General features: G+C 33.6%; 1 protein-coding gene across 4 annotated transcripts in view; it reads right to left on the bottom strand.

Moving 5' to 3' along the window:
- Nucleotides 1–22392, bottom strand: part of LOC132918245 (GATA zinc finger domain-containing protein 10-like) — a 103022-nt gene that overhangs the window by 34055 nt on the left and 46575 nt on the right. For 3 of the 4 annotated variants that reach the window (XM_060979377.1, XM_060979376.1, XM_060979380.1), the window contains one exon: nt 22086–22144. The exons of the other annotated variant lie outside the window; for it this stretch is intronic. In XM_060979377.1, the coding sequence (XP_060835360.1) occupies nt 22086–22144 (59 nt within the window). The remainder of the gene's footprint in view (nt 1–22085; nt 22145–22392) is intronic. 4 annotated transcript variants of the gene reach the window in all.

Here is a 22392-nt window from a genome sequence, read left to right on the forward strand (position 1 = left end):
ACTGATGCGTAAGTAAACAATTTTCCCCGTATTATTCGTGGTAATGATTATTTTGAAGGAAAAGAAAAGATTCCTATATGCCTATAATATAAAGACCTATTAATCGGATTAACGCACGTATTCGTAAACCTCTTATTTTTACAAAACTGAACAGACTGCGATGGTTATTTTTCCACATGCAAATCGAAGCACTGCCGAACACACTGCAAATATTGTTTTATTAATTTGTATTTTCGTTTTTTGTGGTTTTAACGTTCTACATTCCGCATATTTGTAGTTCGTACACCGTGCGCTGAACGTTTTTAACATTATGATGATGGTTCACAATTAATACAAAAAGAAATATTATAGTAGGTAAGCAAAATATTACGGTTGAAAAAAACGAAAAAATAAAACCATCACGTGACACGGTTCGCTTAAATAATACATATTATTATGTCGCGGGACGAATGATATTGCGGCATATAATATATACATATTATATTATCTTAATGATATTATATTGTACGGCCGTTATTGAAAGAAAAAAATCGTCACTCTAATTATTACTAAAACATAGGTATTATATCGGGTTAAAAGTCGTAAAATCTTATAGAAGGTATAAACCAAACGGAAAAAGTTTTAATGAAAAATGCTAAACATGTTTTTTATATGTAATATATATATATATGTATATACATTTTTATTAGGTAATAAAGTGTGACGCGTTTTCCAGGAGTATAGCCTATTGTTCGGTACTATTAAAAACGCACTCGTATACTTATATAATGATATTATACGCATCATATATATATATATATACATACATAATATTATATTATATTATACAGCCGATTCACATTGAAAACTGGTCGGGGACTAAACGATTCACGTTTAATTGCGCACGCATATAAACACATATGCATATAAGTGTGCGTGTGTGTTTATATTTGTTTATATTATTTACTTGGCATTATTTTAATGTGTTTTTCGTTATACCGATAGTAGGTAGTTAAAATTGTCTCCGCCGACGTGGATATATGCAGTAGGCACACACAACAGCAATAGTGTATAATGATATTATACATTATTATACGTTACATTATATCGAATGTTGTGAAAAGAATAAAATCGTATATTCTATTGCTTTGTTTTCCGTTATATTCAGCATCGGGTATGATAATAATATTATGTGGAATGCAATGATTATGATAAAAATATGATACCTCGCGTGTAGAAGTCAATAATCATAAACAAGATCGCCGGTGTTAAAATTTGGTTATTATGGTTTACTTACCAACACATATTATATTATACTTATATATCTGCACATACCTATAACTACATCAACGTCGAAAATAGTCGCAGCGCGTACCAATCTAATATTATACGTATATAATAATAATAATATGTTCGCATAATATGTCATAATCAGGGCTTTGAACTAGATGGATTTACATATTTCTTAGCTGCATATTCAAAATCTAATTCGACATAAATTTATTTCAAAATACATACAACTCAAATCCAAAAATGTATGTTGCATATTTTTGCATATTTTACCAGAATTAAGTGATTTTGCATATTTAATAAGAGTTTACATGTTAACACATATTTTGTAAGTAAATTCAACAAAAGACAATTTTAAACATAAACTAAATCAAATTTAAAAATAAAAAGCTTTTACGTCATTCCCATGACCATCCTATAGTTTGAATCATATTATATATATATATATTTAATATTAATACTTTAATTATAATAAAAAAAAAAATAATAAAGTATCGTGTTTTAATAATATTAAATAATATGATGCATATTTTTGCATACTATTATTTATTTATTTTTTTTTTGAATAATTATGCATTTTTAAAGTTTATTTTTATATAAATGCATATTTAATAAAAAAAAAATGGCATATTTCAGATTTTTGAGCGCATATTAATACAGAACATATCTCATCGTTTTTTAGCGGATAAAGTTCCGAGCCCTGATGATGATAATATTGCCCTTTCCTTTATTTTTACTGACGATATTCCGTTGTTCCCGCAGAAGACCGCGATTAAATCGATTGGCGTTCATTCGAACTCCGTGTGCTCTATTTATTGCAATACGAAATGAAAAATCTGTAGAATGAGCACATAATAATAATATATTATACATGTATACTACGTGCGTTATACTTTCTCGCCAATTGCATCATTTGAAAAATATCTATAATATATTATATTATTATTATTGTCCCGTGCACAATGAAATATTATTTATTACACGTTTTTGTAAGTAATTGGACGATAATTATGGTTGGTTATTTTTTTCTTATCCTCCCGCCCCCGTTTAATGAAAAATAACCAAGTAAATGGGTTAATATGTCGTTTTCTCGTGTTTTTAAATGTTTGTGTTCTTACGTGATTTATTGCCCTTGGCTCGGACGCAAAAAAGACATTTGCGCAAAATCACTGCCCGATGCCAAGTTATGCATCTCAGCCGACCACAGTGGTTTATGCGCATGTTATACAATAGGTGCCAATCAGATATCGTTTATATTTAATTTTTTTTTATAAACATATATGTTTATAATTTTTTATTGCAAATGTGATTTATTCGGTCCTACTGAGTACATTAACAGGTATACAAGAGTTCAACGCCCACGATCAATATTATTGAAATGCGAGAACAAGAGTTCCACTCATTTTTTAATCTATTGGCAAATTATTTTGTATTTTATAATACCTGTTAAAATATTATTATATTATTGCTTGTATACCTATAAAAGATAAAAAAAAATGTTTGTCAATAACACGCGATGATTTTATTTAACGACTACGATAATATGACGTGCGTCAGTTTGTCCAATTTGATTTATCCGATTTGAGAATATTTTAGTAACAAATCGCGTCGTGACGACAGCAATTCATCGAACTAAATCCTCGGTGGAAACATTGTGTTATATAAAAGTAATACACTTATAAAATATTAGTTTACGTCACAATATCAAATCCTCACTTGAGTTCATTAGAACTTATTCGAATTACCTCCAATTGTTTATTGTATTATTTGCTTAACATATTTTTACTTCTAATGTGTTAATGCATACCTCAAGGTTTTATTTCTCAACGGTTAGGTTAGGTCTATACATGTACCGAATTCAACGATATTAATGGTATAGCTGTATGTCAAATAAAATGTATGTATACCTACATTGTACAAGTATTATAGGTTAGGTTCGCAAATTTTTATCTCACTAGTCGCAACTTGTGAGTTATGTCAACGCGAATGATTTTCGTAAACAAATTTCGGATGATAATCTTAATACAACGTTTTTAATTCTTCGTGAATGTCTTGAGTACTGTAAAAATAGAATCCGAGGCCACCTTTTTATCAGGGTCATATAATATAATCAATATCCTTGGATTTCGCGTACCTACAATTTACACTTAAATATAGACTTTTACGTTATTTGTTATCACAATATTATTTGCACATTCTATATAGGTACAATCGCGCATTAATAATGGAATGTTTAATTATTTTTTTTCAAATCCACTGTATAAAGTTTTAAGTTGATTTAATATTAAAAACAATACTCTATAATTTCAAGCTGATAACTGTAGTGGGTATGGATGACTCAAATAATATTTTATGAGACTTCGGAACCAAGTCGATATGGAAAAACAAACGATTTACAGTCAAAAACTATTAACACACGTTATGAAATATGTATAATAATAATCTCGTATAGTAGGTTTTTACTACTTGTATTATTTTACAAAGCTATTCTTTGAAATACTAGAAGGATAACAAAGACATTCAAATTCAAAATGGGATTCTTAAGAGGAATTAAATAACGAAAGATAAAAAAAAACTGAAAAGGAACGTCTCCCCGATGTACTTTTAATGAGCTCAAAAAAGGCTAGAAGTGAAAATAAGTCAAAAGAAATGAACAAGCCAATTGTTAAAACAAGAGTCTGTGGTCCAACGAATCCAAGTATAATTTATCATTAATTAGATAATAAAAAATGCATGGGTAGGTTTTTAAAGGGGATTTATATTATAAAATGAGCATTCAAATCGATGAGCATCTGATGTACCTATAATCACATTATATATTATTTCGAATCTTCTAAAGGAGAATTCATTTTATGTCGAACTATTTTTTAAAAGACCAAATAAAATAAAAATGTTCGACGTGTTTTTATTTTATAATATTTTCATAATAAAGTATAATTCTAATGTAGTAATGTGAAACGGTTGAAATCGCAGGTATTAGGCACTATGAATTCAAGAATAATTATTATTAATTACATAATATATTAATATTAATTGAACTTTAATTGAATATCATGACAGTAGGTTTTCGCCTAATCCCTTAAGTATAAGTTGTATTTTTCCTGGTTAGTTTCATTTATGTGATGTATAAAATGTATTATACTTATTTTTCTATCATCTTGAAAATTTGATAAAATTACATACGGTGTACCATTGTAACTTAATAAGGTTTATTCAAAGGTCGTTACGAGACAAAAGACTTTTAAAATGCATTTCGCCACCGTTTCATAGAGTTTTGATATTGTTTACTTTGACCGGTATACCTCATTGTCCTAGTTTACGTGAATTGTTCCCAAAATATTGCATTAAGTACGGTTGTTAAACATTGTATATATACAGTCAAATCAGTGGTTTATTTTGTACAACTTTATCACGGCAGGATGTCTCAAATCGGGCTAAGTCACCTCTTCTCACCCACCCACCACCATCACCAACAAACACACGCCATCTGGGAACTCTTCGAAACTTCTCATAGAATTTTCCAGCAAATTATGTTTCGACAACAGTATTATTCATTATAACGTGCAGTTTTATAATAGGTACTAAACTTTTAAGACGTATAACTCAGACATTGCGCATGTGCTGCTTTATTGAGAACGTCAAATCGTTTTAAGAGATAAATTAATGTAAATGCCGTTATTTTTTTTTTATAAATATTAACCCGTCTTGATTCCGACGATAGTAATTAATGTATAAATCTCACGAAATTATGTTTAGGCCATATAATAGACCGTGTATTATTATTAATTCGTTTACTGGTTTTGTCTATCAACGCATTTGACCTCAACCCCTACTCCGTGTTTTAATGACAGCGCTAATAACACGTTCCAAATGTATTTTATTATTATTATTATTGCTTGTGTCTACTATATTATATTACCGTGTACAGGGTGTCTTGACTTTATCCGTGTTCAGTCAACTATTATATTATATTATCCTGAATATCATGCAACTATACTGTATTATGGCCTAAGCTATGTGTAAAATACCATGCTTACAGCTGCAATCTGCATTATTCGAATATCCGACTCTTGAAATTATTACACGTATTCGTATCTGCGATTTTAACGACGAAAAAAGTCGGTTTGGGCGACAAACACGTCGGTTCGCCCTGCAGCACGAATGCAGTAGATTTGGAGATACGTGCAATCGCAGGACTGGTATTTTGTTATAATATGTTAATACAAATTTGATATAAAGTTTTTATTTATGAAATTTTTTTGTCTATACTATTTATCTAAAACCACATACATTTTAGACATAATACGCGGGACCGTAGGCGTTGTCGTTACGAACACCGCACACACTACGACGCATGCGCATGCAATAATAATGAACTAAATATCATCATCGTTAAATTCTTAATATCTGAATTCAGATCTAGTTGGAGAACAGGAAGCCATCAATCAAAATTGCGCTCGAAACGAAATTGATCGTTCAAACAAACTCGTTACAAGTGCATGATTTTATTGTAATCGAAAAAAGGGGCACTCTCACAGACACGCAGGAGCACGCCAAAATATGCATATGTACCTATATCATATATTATATTGTTATAATTAAACTCCGTAAGCTCGTCAGTTATTATTTTTTTTAAATTATTTAAGTTCAGGCCTACAATACCTACAATAAGTACTTTAAATTACATAATATTAAGACCTACTCTAACTTGGTAGAAAGAAGTCTGCGTCTGCATTGTATCTACAGTTTTAAAATAAGCATCCTTAAAACTTATTCCATATTTGATTAATTAGTTCTTATTTAATGTTAATAATCTTAATGTTATTGTATATGTGCACTGAAAAGCCATTATAAAATATGAAATTATTGAACGACGATTGTGGATATGTGGGAAAGGAAGTGAAGTTTCTCATCGTGCGATCCAAGATTACAATACTATAAATAAATATATATATAAATAAATTATAGATATAAATCCTACAATACTGAAAAATAAGGGCTTCATCTACACCAAAGTTTTTTTTTTATCGCGATTGCGCCCCTGGCATCGCGTATTTGTAGGATTGATTTGGCATACTTTAAAAAACTATGATGATTTCATACTATTATAATATAACCACAACGGCAGACGGCCGATTTAAGAGGAGTTTAACCGCCGCCATCGACGTTATTTGTTTAGAAGATGTCGTGACCTTCGGCGTTTCGTTCTTAGTGGATAATATTATCATTATTATTATTACAGACCCGCGTGGACCACATTCGAAAATATCCCATAATTAAGTTTAAAATAGTACGACAAAACGTCAATAACGATGATTTAAAATTCATTTTTTTTCCTCCTTTTACATAATGCCGGACCATTACTACACACGTACCCATAAAATAGACGTACCAAATACAATTTAAACCGGTTTCGTACAAAAAAATAGTAATAATAAAAATCTAATCTACCTAATTACATATTTAAACCGCTGAATGGTGCTCGTGAATTCGATCCCCATAATTAATTTTTTTTTTTCTAATTTTAATTCTAAAGAACGTATTATACGTGTATATAGCATATTTTATATTATATTATGATTATACATAGACGCAATATTATTATATCGACATGTACGAAGAAGACGACGATATTAAACTGTAATTGTTATTATTCGTCCATGTAAAATATGTTATTAAACCGATGAAGGGGCTTACAAAAAACGGTAAAACAATAATAATTTGTAGTCGTACAACGTATATTATGCATATTATTTTATTGTATTTATATTATGTAGGTACCTACGTCCGAACGGCACGACGGTATTATAATAGCTAACGACGCGCTATATAATATCATTAAAATGATAGGCGGCAGTTAATATTTGCGACTATCGCGTGAAACGTTTTCAATGTGTACCTATAATATGTGTTTGCCGTGTGGAAAGAGACGGAATGAGAGAATTCTGAATTCCATTGTAGTGCGAGCACAAAAGTGTGTAAAACGCCGCGATTTAATAATATATAATATATATAAAAACCGTAATATTATATAAAATATGTGTTGCGCTGAATACACAATCATTCGAGTCACTTTATAATAACACATAGCCACTCTCGTACACGATATTATGTAAACGGCGTACGGCAGTGTCGGTAAACGTATTGAATTACCCGATATCAAAATTATCATTGCTTTGAAATTATGTACGGTCGTGATCTGTTACCTGGTTAGCACCACTTTATAATCGGATTTAATATGGCAGAAATCGTTCGCACGATCACAATATTATGTAAATCGTATAAATCGTTTTTGTTTCCTTTTAGATACATAAATAATATATATTATTATGTTACACATTATACATATGCATAAAGAGGTGCCCGTATCCAAGAAACTCAGAACGGATATTATTAAAATCCGCTTTTTAAATCATCTATCATTATATTATTGTTTATCGAATTATATTTAGAATAAATAATTAGTTTATTATTATTATTCAGAAATCGTATTGAAAAGCAATCAATAGGTACATTTTTAACATTCGAGCGTTATATACCTACAAACACACACACAATGGGAACAACATAATATTCTATTTCATTCTTACAACAACAATAATAATTAATGACCGAGTAATTTCAATATGGCAGTCCACATATCTTCGTGATGATTTTTTTTCTTTCATAATGACGAAAATATTTTCTATACACGTATACATATTTTATAACAAGCAACAATAATTAATTTCATTCGGCTCAGCAAACATCATTAATACTAGTCTATGACGACGAGAGACGATAATAATATTATTACGGTTTAATAATAAAAGATTTTCATGTTCATTAGAGTATTCGTTTTGTGGGCATGTCCCAAGCTTAGAACCGAATAATGACTAAGGATATTTCGTCTTTTCTTTGTACCTACACTACCACATCGTCTGTTTTGTGTGTGTGTGTGTTATAATATTATATTATTATGTATATAAATGCATTTATTTATTATCACTATTATTATTGTTATTCCTTTGTATGCCGTTTCTCGGTGTTCAGTGGTTAAACGACGGAAAACACACTGACGAAATCTCCAAAGGGATCGTTAACTACGGTTAATGTAATGATCGGGTCACTCGAAAAGTCCTAAGTACACTATTATTGAACGATACAAACATTATGTACATTAACTTTACACTATATAAGAATTATAATACTAATACATAATATTATGCATTAAATAAGTTATTAGATACTCAGATGCGAGTATAATAATACAAACAAAAATTGCGCTCGATTCGCGTTGTCGTCGGTTCGCGGTTGAATTGAAATCTTATAGTCAATCGTGTTTCGAAACTAACGACGCACCAAGAGGCTTTGCCAGGAACCAAATTGACCTTTAGCGGCAATAAAAACTCGATTTTGCATTGTATGACCTTTTCGCTTACGCTGACATTTTGATTCGTGCCCTGTTATTTATTAAATTTCACTACGCTGCAGTGTTTCTCTGTCACCCCCTCACATTGTGTGTCATATATTTATCATCGAATAAAATCTAATTAATATTTTTTTTTTCTGAAATTAAACGGTCGAGGTTAATGGGCAAAAAGAAAATAATATGATCAAACACTATAGTCTACTGCAGTAGGTAATAATGACCACCGGCACCAGGAGTCGTAATTCAACCCGTCCACTGATTTGTATTTTTAATGATAGGTATAATAATTATAGCCTAGGATTATTTAAAACTCAACTAATGATCTGATAATGCGATGCGACGTGACTAAGAACTCTCACACACACACACACACACACACACACATATACATTTATATAATATAATGATTTAGAAGGTTTTCGTGATGGCCGAGGGGCTTTAAATACAAAGCTGAAAATTTTAAATCGACAATTTTTTTTTTCAGGAATTAAAATAGTGATTATACAGAATACAAATTATTGTTATTTGTTAATTATGATCAGTTATGATTTGTTGAACCAACTCGTCGCATTAAAATTTGGGCAGTCATTTTAAAATTCTCAAAACCCATCCCGAGATATACATTCAACCAGGTACTTCTACCAAAAATAATAACTAATAGCTGCAGCGGCATGGCATGAACAAAATCATAATTAGTGAAATAGCTCACATGAACGCGGGGATCGGGCGCGCGTGCGTGTATATTTTATTCTCATACAAATGTTGAAACATTGCCAGAGAACAATATTATTAATCAAAATGAAAATAATAAAATAACTGATCATTTGGATATGTTCTGCGTTCTAAAGTTAGACCGGTGCGTCATATCATCATCTAAACGGACACTATATAGTTGCAACGAATCGTCCGAATATATTCACCTATAATACGTTTTCTCACATTGTCAACGGCTATTGTTTTATGCTATCGGCATTGTTTGGTATTGACGATACAGTTAATTTAATAACGGTGAAAATTGTTATATGGTACCGCCGATCGAATGTCCAGCTTTCTTCGATATCCGACGACGACGACGATTTTTATAGAGTGCGATCAGCGGAATTGTTTTAAGCGTATAATATTAATATATATGTCAAAACACACCTACAATTTCCTAATAGAATTAATAATGTAACATTGTAAATTAAACATAATCGCAGTGGGTTGCTGCCGCCGTCTTCTTTGTAGTTCGGTAATCGTGCTCGTCCGTGCAATAATCGTGTGCGCGGGGAGAGTAATAAATCGAACTGTACGGACTGAAATCAAAAACGAAAAAATCAAGCTTTTACCGTCACTAATAGTCGGTCGGCCATGACAATATATTATTATGTTTTATATTAGGTACACTGAAACAATGGAAATCGATAATGAGCGTACTAAATTAGTGCAAACGAATTAATATCACCTGGCACTTCGTTCAGACGTCGTACTGTAGGTAGGTATATTATACTCGGCGGTGTTGCCATGCAGTCGATTTTACTGGTCAAGGTTGGCGGCCAACTCCAAGTGTATTTTATCACCAACAGGTGTAATATCGTTGTGACCGCGTCAAGAACAACTACGTATTATCAATGTGCACAGTCCCAGTGTTAAAATCCTATACACAACCGTACTACGGAAACTGAACACGTCATTAGCCACTATATTAAACGTTTTCCATGGATACGTATTGGTTTTTGAAAAATATCTTTTGCGTTGACACATAGGTATTTGGTTATTTGCTTTATTTTACGTGATGTTTTTTTACATTTTGTGTTCAATTAACTGTGCACCAAGTGTCGCACGTATCGGTCCCGGGAGAAATTGGATTTATATCGTCATTATCATTTACACATAATACTCTAGGCGCGTTCGATGATCGGCGGTCGGCGAAAAGCTATAAACCTAGGCGCATACCTAGGTACATATAATCATCGGGGTTTTGACCCGACATTATGTCGAGGGGTATATAATAATAACCCGGTCGTCGCCGTTAACCTGAGATTACACATCTGGTGCTCTGTAATTTCCACTAAACATAACCAGTTTTTTTCTCCTCCTCGCGACGATCGCCTCCTCATTGCCTTTTATAAATAATAATTATAAAAAAATAAATTATAATAACGCCGTTTCCAGTGTGTCGACTAAGTATAGACCATAGACACAGCCACGTACTATATACGCTATACGTGTTTTCGGAAAATCTAATAGTCGTCGGAGAAAATTAAAATACGAAAAAATAAAAATAACATAAAAACGCGTTCGAATTTTTAACCACTATCGAATATTACTGTAATATTACTAAAAACCACTTTATTACGCGTTCAGTACAATCGCGCACACACATAGACAAACACGTTTTTTTTGTATAGGTTTATAAAATATAATTTAGTTACGAGAAAGTTATTAGAATACTATTCCGGTTACAAAATAGCGGTATACGATGAATAAACTATAAAGTGTATGCGCAATGCGCATATTATTCTAATGATTAATGGTGAATTAACAGTATTCCAAACAGTGACCACGGTCCAATCGATCTGAATCAATTTCCATGTACACGTGGATCTCGATACTTAAATTCTTGTTGTTTTTATTTTTTTTTTTTTTTTGTAGTAAAGCTGTTAGTGTCACTTAAGTATTCTCTATTCGTTCGGAGTTGGTTGACCTCATTTTCCGTGGGCTTATGTTTAACCTCAACAATTTTTTATCCGTATAGTGTTTTACTGTTTTACTGAACGGATGGCCAACAGAACTGTTAATTAAAAAAAATACCCATACAGTAATATGGGTAGTATTCCCGACACCGTGAAGTCTGTAACTACTTGTAAAAGTATAATAGCATTCGATCGAAATACATCTGCAACGACGTAAGAACGTGGCTTATATCGACGTATTTTCTTTGAATCGTTCCACACAGTAGGTACTCGTGGGTGTGTGGACAATCCGTCCGTCTATCAAACTCTCCGCCGACCAATTCGTTTTCACGTTTTTAGGACCCGTCCAGTATAAGTTATAATATTTTACTCAGCAAGCACCTATAATATTATTATTAATATAATTACGTGAACGGGTACACTGAAATGGCGAAATGTGCGTGTAAACAATGGTTTAATATTCAGCGATTTGGAACACAAGTAAGAAATACAACCAAAACGTATATCTCAATAGCTCTAAATAGTATTTGACAATAATCATTCGAATAGTGTGTGCGAATAAATATAAAACGGTGAGCTCTGAGACGATAGTCGGCGTTCGCGGCGCGTCAAATCGTCCACGAAAACTTCGACAAAATAATAACGATAAAAATTCGCCGAATTGATTTTCCACGGGTCTTCGGAGCACCGAGCTCGGAATATTGTTCGTCGAACAAGTTTTAAATTACACGCTACGTACGCCCAATTAACGGTTGCCGTGATCATGTGAGATTTAATCAACCGCGCGTGCATTTCGTTTGAACGATAGTGTTACGCAATAATGTTATTGGCGTGGCGCGGATCGGTGGCGTTCGTGGATGTGAATTGAATATTTTTGCTTCTTATATTTTCCCCTCCCTTTATTTTTTTTTTGCATCCTGTGCTACCGCCGTTTGTTCGATGATTGATGATTAGAAGTGCAAATTGATTTTTCGTATTTTCGCCAAATAAGAAAAACATAGTACCATCAATATAATATTTTTGTATAGTGCTCTTTTGAAAGTATTCGTATTATTTTTCATCATAACTGCATAGACATCATTTTGCTGTCGCTTTTCGAATAATATACTTTACATACTTGAGTTTCATAAATAATACCCGAGCAGACATTAAATATTTCCTTGTCAAATACACTTTATCAAAACTGAACCACAAATATCATAAAATTTGAATGAATAATAAAGATGAAAAAAAAAAACTCATACCCGTAATTTATTATTATTATTTTTATTTATATTTTTTGAAATTGAGAATTTTAAATTTCAAATGCTCTATGTATTATTACTTGGACACGTAATAAATTATACACATATAGTTATTATCTCCCCCGATCTCATTTTTTATATACATTTTTGTTAGTTTCAAACCATCATCTCTTATGAATTTTATATGAGGTTTACATACATAATTAATTCAACGATAATACTGCTACTAGTTTGTGTCAAACGACTTGCTCGCGTGGAAAGAATTTACATATGAATAATGAATGGATTTACAACCAAATTTCGTAATGCATTCATTTTCATAATAGTTTTAAACTTGTACATATTTTTTTTCACATAAAAATTACACGATTTTCACTAAATTAATTTAGGAATTGAAATTTCGAAAAAATAGAAATAAAAAACAAAAATCCAAGTACGAAGTATGTGTATTATTATTATGCTATTGTAGATCGTTTAAAATGTCACCGAACATATTATTCCATTTGTATAACTCGTTCCGCCGACAATTACGGAATTCTTTCTGTAATGACGTATTTAATGGGAACTTGTGTGAAAATTGAACTATGCTAAATACCATATTTCAAGCGCACCAAATATTTCGAAACAACTAAACAACGGGTTAGCGAATTCAGTGCAAACGACAACAAGGGGTAGAGGAAAAAGTTATTATTGTGTTTTTTGAGCCATGAATTATATTATAAAGTCGTTATTTTTCTAAAACACAAAATTCATATTACACATTCCTCGTCCGTTCGCCGGTCGTCGGCGTCGGTTGTGGCGGTGGTGGCATGGTGAGGAGAGGGTAGATATGGGAAAGAACATAAATCTGTTTTATGGGCACTGTTTTACTCACCCCTGCTGCCCGTTTTTTAACAACCCCTGTACAGTTACGTTTGCTTCGGTGGCCGGAGAGGGCTTTTTCCATTATTTTTATTGTTGTTATTTTATTACCGTTTTTCGGTTCGTAACGTCACATAATCTAAACGAACCTTTTCGATTAATAATCACCACTCTAGTGTTTTATTTTAAACATTAAATTAAGTTTGAACAAACGTGGTTGCCAATGTTTTTTTTTTCGAAAATCCTAATAAATTAATCGTGAAAATGTTCTGGTCTCGTGAAAACGACGATATCGTCACTGCAATGGGTTGTGCTTTTATATTATAATATACATGTGTTTGTTATTACTCACACGTAAAGAGTTGGTTAATTGCACAAAATTGTGTGTTCATCGTAGAATTCATGTATACGATAGCAAATTAATTACACATTAAATAGGTCAATGAAATACACATACGAACAAATACAATTTATTTAGATTCATAAAGTATGTCGGGCAATTTTAATTGAAAACTAGGCTACGAATAAAACGTTTTAGTGAGAAGTTTATATGCAAAAATCATTTAGTACAGCGTTTTGTTTTATTTTATTTTTATTTTTATTTTTATTGCTTAACTAATCAACGATCGTGTTTTTACGTTTTAGAGGTTTTTATTGTGTAGTCAAAAAACTAATACAAAGTTGTAAACAATTCTCTATACGACCCTGTCTGCATTCACAGTAAATTTGAGCACAAGGCCAAAAGCCTTAGTCATTTTCGTCTTTTTGTAACAAAATATGCATGTATAATTTGTTTAGAAAACATCCAATGATTTGTGAAGATTATACCTACACCCAAACCAAATCAAAAATGTATAATTTTCGACGATTTTACTCATTACATAAAAACTTTGTCGATTGGTTTTGGCTCAAAACGTGTTCGTTATTCGTATCTTTTTTTTTTCTGTTATCGTGAACCATGTTACACCTCAAAGCACATTTTTGTAGTGACCGGATACAAAATAAAAAAAAAAATAATAATAATAAATAAATAAAAAACTGTATCGAGAACATTTAACTTTAGGATTTTTGTGTTTTTTCATCGACAATATCGATCGGTATGATATTATGGAAAAACTATACGTAATGGTATGCCTAATACCTATTTCTCATCCGAATCGGATTCGGTTACACGGTTTAGTCACAGTTTTGTCTTGTTGGAAAGAGGAAAAAACAGACGGAAAAAATGTATTATATTCCATTTCCAATGTTATTTTTAAGTCATGTTTTTAAAAAAAAAAAAAATTATATTTTCCTTTTATTTTCAAAGCAGTCACATTCTCCATTGCGATTGTGACTAATTTACATTTCAATGATCATGGATGAGAAAATAATTATGCAACCGAAAAAGTCAAAAACTTAAAACTATATTAGAAAGGTGACGTAACGGGAAATAAAATACATTTTTTGCAGAGATATCGCAAGATTACGTCATCTGAAATTATATCCAATGTGTGATAAAATGTTTTTCTTAAATCGTATCGTCTGATTATACAAAATATCTTAAGTAGTTACTTATCACTACGTCATGTATAACGCTAATAGTTCACAAAGTATTAGTAAGAATTGTTCATACCTAATGGCTATTTACGGTTTACATATTATATGATGCGTACACGTATAGTCAATAAGAAACGATTGTCTAAACATATTATGAGGTTTCCCATTGATCTGCAGTCTTGAGTAAAACTGTAGCCAATCGTTTTATTTTCTCCAAGTCCTCCGCACCGTTCGATTATATTGACCAGATCGTTTTTAAATCGCCGTTTGCAGCGAGATGACATTCCGGAGAAACAAGTCTTGTGCACGTACAATGGCAAGTCTCGTCACTTTCGTCGGACATAATACAAAGGTCAAGGTCGTGAGACTCACATCAGTCAACCGTAAGTTATTTGCAGGATCTTCATACTACGGGATGCCTCTGTACGCCCGTTATTTAAAATTAATTGTAGCCGCATCATAACGCGGAATGTCTGTAGTACATATAAGTTTATATAAAATCCAAATAAAACCTAGTTAGAAAAATTGTCGTGAGATAACTGCAGTAGTATAATGTTCGCAAAAAAAAAAAAAATTATAACATTTTATTATTTATGATTCATAATTTATGAAGTTTAAATATAGCAATTAGCACGTTTAATTTGTAGTATATACCGATAGTATCTATAAGTTTGTTTCATACTAAAATTTTATCCGATTCGATATTCTAAAAACGAATAAAAACCTCATTATTATAATTTACCCAGCTTCGTTTGAAATTCTAAAAATAACTCGCTAAATATTCGTCTTTTCAACGTATACTCAATAAAAATAAAATACAAGAAAAAAATCGAAAAGACATTTTTATTCAATTTCAAAGCGAAATTATTATCTCATCCACGCACGTTTAAAATGCATTTTCTATTCCAAGGTAACTTGTTTAATGTTCAATTTCCTTTAACAGAGTATTCACAAAACAAACTCCATTTTCCACGAAGACCATTATGTCTCTGCCTACATATAAAGTGGTCCAATGCGTATATTTATTAAATCCAATATAATAAGGTAATTGTTTCGTTAAAAAAAAAAAAACAAAATACCTTAGTGCCTAAGTAAATATTTTGTACGACTTTGCGTAATAATATTATGTTGATTACATTTAAAAAAAGATTATGAGCTGTTTTCGCAAGATGAAATCGGAAATAGTTATAATAATAGAATTCCTCAATTCAGATCCAAGCGACATCCACAACATAATACGTCATAACCTTCTCGTACAATTTATTATAATACAGGTGCAATTGAAATAATTTAATTTTTATGTCATCATAAACATATTTGAAAATGCTACTTTCAACATAATATTTTACTTGATATTACGTTCAGTATTCTTAGGTATCTTAATAATAACAACAATACAACGATGTCTTGAGCTAATCGTCCATTATGTTATATAGACAGGTAACAGATACCGATGATAAATCCATTATCACGGTAACAAGACCGTTATTGTAATCATTGAACTCTATATCGGTTTTTAACGATAATAAAAATAATGGCAATATTTAATAATATTATAATCCTAGATCAATAATAATAATATATTACGATATAACATTGGTAAGTACTCCGCACGCATTCGACGCCGATCTATAATAATGTTTACACGCGGCTGCTGCGGTTGTGACGCGTCGGTGCAGGTCGGTCCGATATTAAAACATCATAATATGATAATAATATAATATATTATAATATATGACGTTTTAGTGAACTTTCTCCTCAGATATCGCCTACGCGGCACGACGACGACGACGAGTCCTTGACTCGGCGTGTTCCATTTCCATTTAATATTATAACATAATAATAATATCATTGTATTGTGTACACGCACGCACCGCGATACACGACGGTGTGATGATATTACATGCACATTATGCACCTCTTTTGACCGAGTAATACACATGCAGCGGCAGACGTCTAGACGCGCTGTACTGCCGCAGTATTGAGTAATACATAATATTATAATATGTTATGATGATTATACGCTGTATGCACACGAAACAATATCGATAGTAATTTTTCCTCCACGACTTTACACCGGAATTTTTACTTATAGTAATCCTATATAATATCGTACGATAGGTACTGTGTCCGCAGTTCGACATCGCCGAAACGACGAAAACTGTTCGATTTTTCCTCTTCCGGAGTCCGCCGTATTTAGGTTATCGTTCCCTTCAAGTTGTCATCCGCGAGTGAGGGGGGGGGGAGGACAATACGATGATCGCGTATAGTTTTATCGCGCGCTCGTAATATACGTGTTTTAAACGCCGCGTAGATATCTAAAACTGGATCTGAACTTTCTGTTATCTTTCCAAAAGCCCGAGAGAGCTTAACGGGATTAGGACGGTTATGTGTTTGTTTGCCAGTTGTGTTTGCGCCATCCGCGCAGCACACGATTTATATACATACATACGTATACATTATTCGACTGTGTGTTGATATGTGTATAATATATATATGTGTGTGTGTGTGTGTGTGTGTGTGTGTGTGTGTGCGAAACAAGCATAATCGGAGTAAACATTTATAATGAGATAAACCGGGCAAGAGGACGCGAAAACTTTTGGGCCCTTTGACAAGAAGAACGAAATTTATGACATAATTAATGTTGGCCGTTTCAGCTACCTAGTTTAAAGACGTCGGGCTCGCTGCAGAAATCGCCGTGCATCGTACCGCGTAGAAAACAATATTAAATATATCACGCGTCACCGTGGCAATAATAATAATAATAATAATAATAATGACAATATTTCGTTTTTGTCATGAAATGTTTGCCAAAATCGTCTGTCGACGCGTAACATATTCACATTATCTTTCGTAACATAGTCTTATCGTTTTGAAAATGGTGACGATGGGCACTGATGAAAAATCGCTTCCGAGGAGATTTCCGCAGTTCTCTTATTCGATTTTAGGTAAGTGTGCAGCGAGCGGACGCTGTATAAACGAGGTCGGATGCAGCATGTCTGCCAAAATTAATTGAAGATCCGTTATCTAATAACGTGATAATCAATAAGTGTACTATGGCTTTTTTCGTGTTTTCGACACGTTAAAGTCTTAATAGTAATCGAAGTAGAATGTAAATTTAGTTTAGCGAGTACCTCAAACACTGCCAGATAACGATGCATAAGGACGAAATCCCCGTCAACTAACCCTAATAGTGTGTTCGCAGCCGGGTTGAGTGGTGTGGTGATCGGCACTGCGTTCGCGTGGAGCTCGGCGGCCACGAGACTGACGCGGACGTTTGGCAACAACGATTGCGCCGTAAATCGCGATATCGACGACCGCAGTTGGTACGTGGATGCAGCCGCGTGCTACTTCATGGGGACTTCGGTTGGTGGCTTGGTCCTGGGTCCAGTGACGAAGACGATCGGCTACCGATGGTCGGTGATCGCATGCGACACGGTCGTGTTAGTGGGCTGGCTGTTGCTTTCGCAGGTGAACTGGGCACCGGTCTGGGCCACCCGGCTCGTGCACGGCATCGGTACCGGAGGCCTGGGGCTGCTGACGCCCACGTACATCGCACACGTCACCGACTTTCGTATCCGCGGTGAGAACTTTTCAAAATTACACATCACGTTTGATCGGTTGTGAGATAAGCACGATATTAAATTTCACGAATTTAATAATTAACACGTAATTGGTAACTAATATGCTGTATAGTATATACACGGTTCGTATGCACAATGTGTATGAATATGTATTAAAGAAAATATATAGCTAAGGGGAATTTTTTTTTGTTTAAACATTGCCCTTTCCATTGCTACCCATCACAAAATAATCTTAAATGTGCCAATAGCCGTCTCAAAACTCGTTATTTGTGTGTAGATATATCGAGTATTATTTATGTACCGCAATTGTTTTACTCGTGACCTAGGTCGGGCACTGATGTTCCATCATGCTTTCGTGTGTTTTGGCATATTCTACGCACACGCGTTAAGCGCCATCGTCACGAATGCTCAGTTGATAGGCTTGTGTATGATTTGGCCTGTCCTACACATATTCGTCTCGAGTTTCCTACCCGAATCGCCTTTTTACGCGTACAAATGCTACGGCGACTCCGAAAAGGCGAAATCAGCTATACGTCTAATCAATGGCGAAGACTACGACGTGGAGTTGGACTACATGGCACTCGAGGTATTCGTGAAAGCGTTTAAAAGTCCCGACGGACGGTCGTCTCGTGATACCATTGAATAAATTCTAAAGTCGTTTTTCGCAGAGTAGAGATACGTGTTCGAGTACGAGTGCATGATTGGTGACAACAAAAGCCGTTTGATCCGTAGAATCATCGCAATTGGCGTGAAACTTGTTGTACTACAACAGACTTGCGGCGCAAGTGCGGCGATTTTTCACGCAAAATCGGTTATAGGCGGATTCGGTTTGACTACAGAAGTCGCAGGATATAGTGACGAACGCGTGTACGCCAACACGCAAACAATCATCACGATCGTATTCGCAGCTCAAGTGAGCCGTAAAATAAAAATATTATATTATTTACTATAATATATTCATTATGCATACACGTTTTAGATCAGTACGTAATTTTTTTATAAAAACATTATCGTGACGAAAACAGCGTAGGGCATAACTAAGTTTTTTAATCGTGGGAGGACTAACAAGTTTATAAAGTTAAATTATTAAGTTTGTCTGTTTTGGCAGCATTAAATCCCTTTACTACCTACCCTATTCCTACTGTCTATACTGTACCACGCCATCATTCTTTCTAAAGCGCTTACGAACATTTCTCTCTATTACTTGAATCACTGACCCAGAATATCAGCAAGATTAATAAAAATAATTGTCTTAAACTAAATATTTACTAATAAAAATTAAATAATTAATTTTATTTAAAATATTGCTTTTAAAAGTTATTTAATTGATAGGATTTATTAGAATACTCTCAAATTATTGGTCTTTGTAGTGAATTGGGTTACCATATTTTCAAAAATTATATGAGTAGGTTTATTATATTTATTTTTAATTGACTCATTGAGTGCAAATTAAAATTGACAATAACGTATATTCAAATCCATGTATCGGTTAACGAGATATCTGATCCAAATTTAAACGTTTCTCATTACTGACAATGAGTTGCGTATAACAATTAAAAACTAGAAACTCGTCTTCTTGGTTTCCCGTAGGTCTTGTTGTGCCTTACCACAGTCGAGCTGGTCGAGTTTTTGGGCCGTAAGTTTATGTTAAACGCGTCAGCTATCGGTATGGCATTATGTCTGGCGTCGATGATGCTTTACCAATCATTTTTTCCAACTACGGACATCTGTACTTCAGCAATCGAATCGAACGAGTGGCACAAATACGTGCCCATCATACTCGTGTGCCTTTACCTATGCTCGTATTCCATAGGATGGGGACCGATCGTTGCGTTGGTTTACGCGGAAGTAGTTTATTTCAACGTGAGTACCAAGGATATTATTATTAAATAGTATAGTTTTGGACTTTTATAATAAACCAAAATTATTCTAATATGTGCGAACATTCGGCGCCGGATCGGATGACAAACGCACACGTCTACATTCGTACTAAATATCACTTTTATTCGGTTGATAAGTGAGAGAATAAGGTGGGCGTTTATCCGCGTTTAATTTTTAGTGGCTTATGTGACGTAACGCCAATGAGATCAATCAAACTATATATTATTACTATGAGGGTTTCCTTAAGCATCATACTGTTTGTATTTGTTATGTACTTAAACTGTTAATTTTATACTCTTAAAAAGCTGCGGGTAACATTTCTTTCACAAATAAAAAAAAATGTTAATTACGTCACTACATATTACATAATTAATAGTTTAACAATGTATAAAATATAGTTTGTTATACTATTCAATACTATTGCAAATGTCTCACACAGAAATGGTTTTCAAGTCTGATTTACGCCGGTGGCCAACTCGTCTTGTTCCTGGTGGCGTATACGTTTTACGACGCCAACGCTCTGCTGGGCTTCAACAAGTACGTCCTGTGTATGTATACCGCGTCATGCGTCCTTAGCATCGTGTTCGTCCATTTCTGCGTGCCAGAAACCCGAGCACTACCCTTGAACCGGGTGCTGCGTCGTCAATCGTTGGAAAATAATTGTCTCGACACCAGAGATGAATGATTATATTATTATCGTTGAGTTATATTATTCATTACACTGTACTGTTGCGTACGCGTTGTTTATTACAAATGAGATAATATTGAGATTTTGTATTGTGTTCACGAACAGCGACGAACGTTTGATATATGTTGTGCGCGCGTCTTGTCGCGTTTATTATAACATCGGCTTGTTACCGCCCGCGGCCGAACGGGGTTAAAACGGTTAACTACCCATCGCGTGTGTGTGTAATAGGAATCGGGTGCCGAATCTCCGTACATTCTCTCCCGATCTCTCGTTCTGTCGGCCGAATGGATCTCATTCGTCACGCGATGTCTCCTCGTCACCACACAGCCCCTACTTCGCGAGCCCTCCTTGAGCCGCACGTGCAAGCAGTAGCTCTCGACAACCCGTTTTAACCATTTCGCTGATGAGTAATAGTTTGTGTGCGCTTACAACACCACCGACGAATACAAATGACACCTTGGCGTGTCAATCAAAGACGGTTTTCTGGTACACGGGGAAATTAAAATACCTGAATGTGACGAGTGAAATAACATGTTATATCGTTACGTGTGATCGTCGTCGTTATTATTATCTCTATTATTATTACTACGATTGTATTCTGCGCAACAATAATGTTTCGTCCTATGTCATATCATGCCGTTTTGTGTAAAATATTTTACTATGCCATGTATTATTTATTTATACATTCATTTATACATATACATATACACGACCGAAACCCAATTTATTATTATAGTTAACGTTTTAGTATTTTAAATTTAACGCCACACTACTGTAGAAACCGGCGGCAGCGATGGTGTAGTTGCTGTATAATATAACGTGTTTTAGAAATGTCGAATATTTGCATTGCGGACGACGGATCATCGCGCATGCTGTTTAGAAATAGAAAAAAAAATACACAATAATATTATAATCATGTTACAATACACTCACGGGTACGGGGTCGCTTTTGTTTATTCGATATATCGACACGACGTCAGTGCATAGTTTACCTGTAACAAGCCAAAACAAAAATCGACATAAGTATACATGTATTGCGCACATTTATACATACATTATACATAATAATATGCGCATTATAAAACTGCACGGAGTACATGATATATATATATTAGATTGGTATATGTATATATAAATATATTGTAACGTATAAACACACGTCGAGTACAACTAATTTAAACTACTTTTGTCGCATGTGCGTGCGTGTATCATTAGATCGTATTCATGCATTAGTAACGGC

The sequence above is a fragment of the Rhopalosiphum padi genome, chromosome 1 (genome assembly GCF_020882245.1).
Source record: "Rhopalosiphum padi isolate XX-2018 chromosome 1, ASM2088224v1, whole genome shotgun sequence".
Classification (NCBI taxonomy): Eukaryota; Metazoa; Arthropoda; class Insecta; order Hemiptera; family Aphididae; genus Rhopalosiphum; species Rhopalosiphum padi.